The sequence below is a fragment of the Micromesistius poutassou genome (assembly GCF_964030765.1).
Source record: "Micromesistius poutassou genome assembly, chromosome: 19".
Classification (NCBI taxonomy): domain Eukaryota; kingdom Metazoa; phylum Chordata; class Actinopteri; order Gadiformes; family Gadidae; genus Micromesistius; species Micromesistius poutassou.
This window is the reverse complement of record NC_140289.1, coordinates 14319731-14326765: the sequence shown is the minus strand read 5'-3', so window position 1 is coordinate 14326765 and position 7035 is coordinate 14319731. Positions and strand designations below refer to the sequence as shown.

Below are 7035 nucleotides of genomic sequence, written 5' to 3'. Positions count from 1 at the left end.
GAGAGAGCGAGAGAGAGAGAGTGAGTATGACAATGAGAAAGAGAGAGAGAGAGAGAGAGAGAGAGAGAGAGAGATCTGATTACCTTGACTTTACAGGGCGGTTCACATAGAAAAAAACATTGCATTATCTTATAATAATTATCTTATATTGTCTGCATTATATATTCACAATTTACACGTTATGAAAATGGCTGAGAGATGCTGCAGTGAGAAGCATTAGCGGTCTGTGTTAAAGATAAGCCCGTACTACGTCGCAGCGTCAAAGCACCAACGGACACCCAGTGCCATGCATAAATTATTAATGTGGTTCAAAATAAAAGCTAATTAGCCTTTAGAGTACTGAGAACAGAGCCGTCTCCCCGGAGTGCGTTCGTCGTCGTACCTGTTCGCTAGAGTCCACGCTGAATTGGCCGCTTCCTCTATCTTCTGAGCCTGCAGCTCCACCATATGTTTCTCAACGGAGGCTCTGGCTTCTCGCTCTGCCCGGATCTTCTTCTCCAGCGCCGCGCTGGTCTGCTTGTCCTTGTGCTTGGTCTTTGTCAAGCACAGAATCCTGCGGAAGAGTCGTGTAAAAACGAAAAAAAAGACGCTTTGACGATGTGGATATAGATGCAACGCACGGAACGGACACCAGGGGGAGCCAAACGCTGACCTGCTTTCCTCGATGGGTCATCTGTGTGATTGTACTCACTTGCTTTGGAGCAGCACGTTGGACTGCCTGAGCAAGGACACCTCCGGTCTGAGGCTCCTCTCGCTGTTGGTCAGGTTGCAGATATGGCTTTTCAGCTCCTGTTCTGTTTGTCTGCTGGCCTGCAGTTCCCCTTTCAGCCTCCTGAACTCTTGCTCAAGCCTTGGGGAGAGGTACAGCGATGGGAAGAGTGAAAGAGACAGAGAGAGAGGGAGAGAGGGAGAGAGGGAGAGAGGGAGAGAGAGAAAGAAAGACACAGAGAGAGGGGGAGAGAGGGAGAGAGAGAGAGAGAGAGAGGGAGAGAGGGAGAGAGAAAGACAGAGAGAGAGGGAGAGACGGAGAGAGAGAGAGAGGGAGAGACGGAGAGAGGGAGAGATAAACGGGGAGAGAGGGAGAAACAGAGAGAGGGAGGGAGAGAGAGACAGAGAAAGGTTGGGGGGTGAATTTCGTTCCCCAGCACCATGAAACCCCCTCCATGTTGTGCGTTTACACCCCCCCCCCCCCCCCCGGAGTGGGCGGCTCCCTACTTGTTGATGTGCTCGGCGTGGGGGTTGTGCGCGGCCCGCTCCCCCGGCTCTCCGCCGTGGCCCGCCGCCGCCTTGGGGTGGAGCCTCTGCTTCCTGTCCGTCCGGGACGAGGACGGCGGCGGCGGCGAGGGCGTGTTGGTGCCGCCCCTGCCGCGGCCGGCCGCCTTGGGGGACCCGCCCTTGACCGGCGCGGGCGCGGCCCGGGCCCCCTGCTCCTCCTGGAGGGGAGGGGCCTCGGGGGCCACGGCCGGCTCCCCGGACCCCGGGCCCCGGGGCGGGTCTCTGGCCTCGCCGCCGCCGCCGCCGCCAGTGGGGGAGGTGGTCTTGGACGAGACGGAGGAGGAGGAGGAGGAGGAGGAGGAGGAGGGGGGGGGGGGGGTCCGGCGGCTCGGGGGGTCCACGGGTTTCACCTCCTGCGCCGGCTCCTTGTCGGACGCCCTGGGGTCCTCGCTGTGGAGCTGGAGGCAGTCCTCGCCGCCGGGCGCGTCCCCGGGGCCCGGGGCGGCGGCGTCGGGGCCCTGGTACTGACCCAGCTCTCTGGGCTTCCACTTTGAGGCTGAGGACACGAGGGACACGCCGGTGAGAAGGGGCTCCGACGGGCCGCACGGCGCCGGCGGTGGCAGCGACAGATAGCAGTTATTTTACTCCAGAATCAATGCTGATTAATCAGCTTTAATGCTGCTTGTGCTGGCCTGATACGTCCTCAGAGTCACACGCACATCCTCATTTTGGCTTGGGGACCCCTTCTGAATGCTATTTCTACTGCCACAAACATGAGCACTGAAAGACTGATCGCCAACATAACACTGACCCCTCGCCAATCTTAAGAGACCACCAAGCAAAGCTCCCTCTAGGGGTAAACAAAAAGAAGCCCTGTTTGACCAACTGAGACACTTGTACGATCAACAACTGTATTACATTATCAAGCCAATAGGTAATGCAGGTCATTACAGATAAACTAGCATTGTCCGGGGCAAAGCTTTCCTATATCTGTTTAAGTAACAGCCAATACTGTTCACTGAGCTGCGCAGTACAGTGTTTAAGTTATGTTTAAAGAAGCAAATGTGAAAAAACACACAACACACACACATCCGATTTTTGGTAGTTGGGATTCTCTCCTGTAATCTCCTATGATAATCTATTTGAGCGTCTTATCAGTTCAGTGGAATCACTCTCACTATTCTCCCCAACGAATCACCATTTTCTGCATGAGGACTTCGCGGTTCCGTCCACAGTGGCCGGCGTTCTGGTCCTTGGCTGTCTGTTGACTAAAAGGCGTTCTAACAGCGTTCTAACATTCTAACAGCATTCTAACATTCTAACAGCGCCAAACGTGGGCTTAATTCCGGGGGATGGCATCTTGGCTAGGAGAGCACTTGGCAGCCACACAGACGTTTGAATCCAGGCCTGAGGCGGCGCGCTCTCCTCCAGCGAGACACCGACCGGCTGTACGTGTAAATAGCGCGGTGGCTGCGGCGCTCGCAGTGCGCTGTACTTACCGCCGGCCCCCTCCGGGGCGGTCTTGGGGTACAGCTGTAGGCCCTGGGGGAGGGAGTGCTGGAGGAGGTGCATGTGGAAGTGGTTGTCGCTCCGCACGGCCTTCTGCGTGCGCAGCTTGAAGATGTTGGTGAAGTAGCAAGTGGCGTCGAAGCCCAGATACACGACGGGGTAGCCGATGCTGAGCGGGAAACACGGGAGGGATGGAGGGTTATGGTTAGAGAGAGCCACCGCTGTGAGATGAACGACTCACACCCTGAGACTCGTGGGTCAATCCTTTTCTCTTTCTCACCAGATTGATTGCGTGTGTGACAAGAACTACTACGATAACGAGATCCATCTGAATCATCCATTTTCTGTCAGGATGGTCCATTACGAATGGCTATATGTTTTATATTTTTAGCTCAGATTGGTGGTAGCAGGGTCTGTTATTTAAATCAATACATAAGCAAGACGCACACCGGAGAAATCATGCTAATATTATTCCATTGTGGAAATCATGCTAATATTATTCCATTGTGCTCATTTTTTGTTCAACGTTTTTTATAGGCATTGTCCTATATAACTTGTTAATTGTAAAAAAAGTGGTCTGCTGTTTTTAATGTTCAAGTGTGATCCACAAATAAAGACATTCAGGGCATTGTTGACGCAGCAATGTTCATCGACAGAAACAACGTACCAGTGGGCAGCAAACAAATGAGACAGGTTTGCACTGGAGATCTTGAGGTCTTTGAGTCGCAGTGAAGCCTCGGTATACACCAGCAGGACCCACAGGGACACTGTGGAGATACAGATGCCCTTCTCTGCAAGGAACACATGAACCATTAATGTACTGCTATGTAAGAGACCATGGAACACATGAACCATTAATGTACTGCTATGTAAGAGACCATGGAACACATGAACCATTAATGTACTGCTATGTAAGAGACCAAGGAACACATGAACCATTAATGTACTGCTATGTAAGAGACCATGGAACACATGAACCATTAATGTACTGCTATGTAAGAGACCATGGAACACATGAACCATTAATGTACTGCTATGTAAGAGACCATGGAACACATGGACCGTTAATGTACTGCTATGTAAGAGACCATGTAATGTCTCCCTGAGAGTAGGGCACTTTGTTAATGTTGTGATGGGAAAATCCAAAAATCCAAAAAAGTGTTTGAAAGTGAAAGAGATACAAAATGATTCATTTTGGGAAAAATATTAAATATTTGCCTAGACAAATAGTTAAGATTGTAGACTACTTTGCTAATATTTGCTATTTTGCTGAGAATGCGCTAACATCTTAAATCCACACCTAGAGGGTGTGGAGGCAATCCAAATGAGTTTGCATTCAGCAAACTTATCAGTCTGGCCTTGGGCGGAAATGTATTTGTCACATAACAGCAGCCAATCAGATGACATATCCAAACGCTCTCGCTCTCTTTGCTCTCTCCGAATCCTCTTAACATTAATGTTCATTCTATTTGAGAAAATCAGTTTTTATTGCTATGTAGATTGCTTCACTTTCCCTGGGTGCCATTTATTTGATTCCCGCAGGCTGCGAGGCACTGATTGGCCCTAACATGATTTTTTTTTGAAGAGGCTCTCAACAGACTCAAGGTCACTCTGAACTGAAGAGAGAAACCGAATGTGAACTCAGGAGATCAGGATTTGTCTCACAAGGCGATGCCTCATTGATGATTTGTGATTTGGCATTAAGAAATGTGTGTGTGTATCTTGGTTTGAGCGATCTGGTTCTCCATCAGAGCAGTTTCGTATCGCCACATTGTTGGTGTTATGTAAAAGCATATTTAAAGCAAGTTTGCCAAAAGTATTTTTTGGTATTTTTTGTATTTTGTATTGAAAAATAATTTGGTCATACAACACAATGCATATGCATTGTATGCATATATGCTATATATGCATACTATATAATAATATATAATATTTATAATAACCTTTAACATAAATGTCACTCACCTGTGTGCCAAATGTAGTTAAACAACACATAAGTACTGGCCACAAAAAACAACCAGTGTAGTGGGACAAAAATTAAACAAAAGATATCCAAAGTGAACGCGGCGCAGACGAACACCACACAGATGACCTGGGGAGAGAGAGCGACGTCCACGTTAGTTCAGTCTGACTCACACCTGCTGACATTCAAACTCCTCTTTGACATGAATGCATATGACGACGAGGCAGCGTCTCACCAGCCCGTAGCAGTGGAAGGTGGTGTACACGCTCCCGAAAAACATCCAGCAGGGCCACAGGTATTCCAGTCTGAACTCCAGCGCAAAGTCCGCCAGCAGCACCACAGACCACACCATCATGCATTTCAGGAAGGTGTAAGCGCTGGGAGGATTCAGAAGGAGAACGCGTGTGTTATTATTAGTCAGACTCATCATTGAATGGTTGCGGCCGTGAACCATATATTTAGTGTAACTTTTAGTATAGGCCTAACCAGGGGTTGCACATTTGTCTTGCCTAGAAACCCGAATGCATGGCATCTATTTTATATTTTATATGAAACAATGTACAATGTACAATGTATTTTGACGTATTAATATTTGTCCCTGCTCAATAAACTTCTAAACTAAACACATGTCTCTTATCCATAACAACAATAACTACAACAATAACAATCTCAGAGACAAACAAAGACAGCAGACAGACAAGCCAGCCAGCCTCACACTAACGGTATGACACGTGGTCAGGACGTTTGGTATTCATCGCTCACTCGCACTACCCTACGTATAAACGGAGGTGAACATATGTAGGCCTACAGTGTGTTTCCACGTTGAAAAGCAAGGAGAGAATGGCTATTTGTTAATTACACGCGCATTGTGTCACGCCACTGCATGCCAAACAAGAGCCGGGGTTTTCTCCTTTGTTCTGGGCTCATCCATAGGCTGCTATCGCCACGGAGCCGCCTCTTTGTTTGGTTACCATGGCAATAATTCATCTCAGAGAGCAAGAAAGGGAGAACACAACACTTGAGCCTTTAGTCAGAGGAAAGGGAGTGGAAATGTGCGTTCAGCCACATCTCTGTTAGTCTATCCCCTTTATCTGGTGGCCGACACAGACAGCTCCATTGTAACAGAGCTGTGCTGTTGGGATGTAACATTAATGCAAATCTACAGGGGTGGCTGAATAAGTCGAATACAATTATTAAGGCAAACTATAGCACAACACAAGATCAAAATGTTGCCAACTGAAATTACATAGGCCTGTTACAGATAAAAACGTGTAGAAAGCCTAACAGATCCCCTCTGTGTGAAATGCTTTTAGTCTAGACTGGGTCTAGACGCTGTCTGTAACGCTGTAAAACAAATGTCTTAGATGCAAAAGCAGTGCCTGAAGGCCTCGTTTTAGAACAACAATAGCAATGAGGGCAGACCCCCTCATAATACAAATAAAATGTATATTATAGTTGTTAATAAAAAATATCCAATAATAATGATGATGAAGATAACAGCCTAATAATCACTGGCAGCTATGTGTATTTACATCACACTTTACATAGGGCTCTTTATGTCTAGATCTTTAAGTGTGGGCTGATGCTGGCCTGTGGTGAGAGAAGATGACCAACGCACCTACACAGCGATACCTCTCTGTAAACAACGTGCCATAATAAAGTAACCAAGAGGGGCCATACACTCGGCTATGGTGGATCATAATATTGTACATCAGGCCTGTGACAAACGCCTATTTATAAGACCGTTATCCTTCAATGCATGGGAAACACGATGTGGATGGTTAAAAAGCAACAAAAGGACAAATCAAGTGTTGAGGTGAGACAACATGATGGGAAGATTACACAAAGACGGCACCACAACAAAAGCAATGGCACCCTGCGGTGCGTCACACACACACACACACACACACACACACACACACACACACACACACACACACACACACACACACACACACACACTCTATACACGCTACCTCTCAGACAGCTTCTCCGTCAATTTCATCTTCTTCATTTTCCTCAGCCTATTGGCATCCACATAACGTTTCTTCATCTTCTACTGTCAATTTCCTCCGCACTCTTACACCGCCGGAGCGCGGTTTTGAAGGATAGAAGAAAACCCCCTTATGGAGAAAGATGTTCAGCCTGATGTCAGGGAACAAATAAAACCTCTTTATTTGACCATAGCGGACGCGTCTGCGCATGCGCCCGCCTCGGTGCACCTACGCTTCGCCATCGCGCGATGGGAGCAATTCGCAATAGAAACACGCCCGGCCCTTAGTGCGTTACATTTAAAAGGGATAACGCACCACAATCACAGTCAAATGTTCCGAAATTGTAAGTGGTTA

At 48.0% G+C, this 7035-nt stretch overlaps 1 protein-coding gene across 1 annotated transcript in view; it reads right to left on the bottom strand.

Moving 5' to 3' along the window:
• Positions 1–6740, bottom strand: part of LOC311364353 (macoilin) — a gene marked incomplete at both ends in the record, with an annotated part of 9568 nt that extends 2828 nt beyond the window's left edge. The window contains 9 exons of the mRNA XM_084484328.1: positions 383–553; positions 692–850; positions 1216–1538; positions 1626–1771; positions 2715–2893; positions 3392–3515; positions 4690–4816; positions 4923–5064; positions 6664–6740. Of these exons, the coding sequence (XP_084340454.1) occupies positions 383–553; positions 692–850; positions 1216–1538; positions 1626–1771; positions 2715–2893; positions 3392–3515; positions 4690–4816; positions 4923–5064; positions 6664–6740 (1448 nt within the window). The remainder of the gene's footprint in view (positions 1–382; positions 554–691; positions 851–1215; positions 1539–1625; positions 1772–2714; positions 2894–3391; positions 3516–4689; positions 4817–4922; positions 5065–6663) is intronic.
• Positions 6741–7035: the final 295 nt, after the last annotated feature.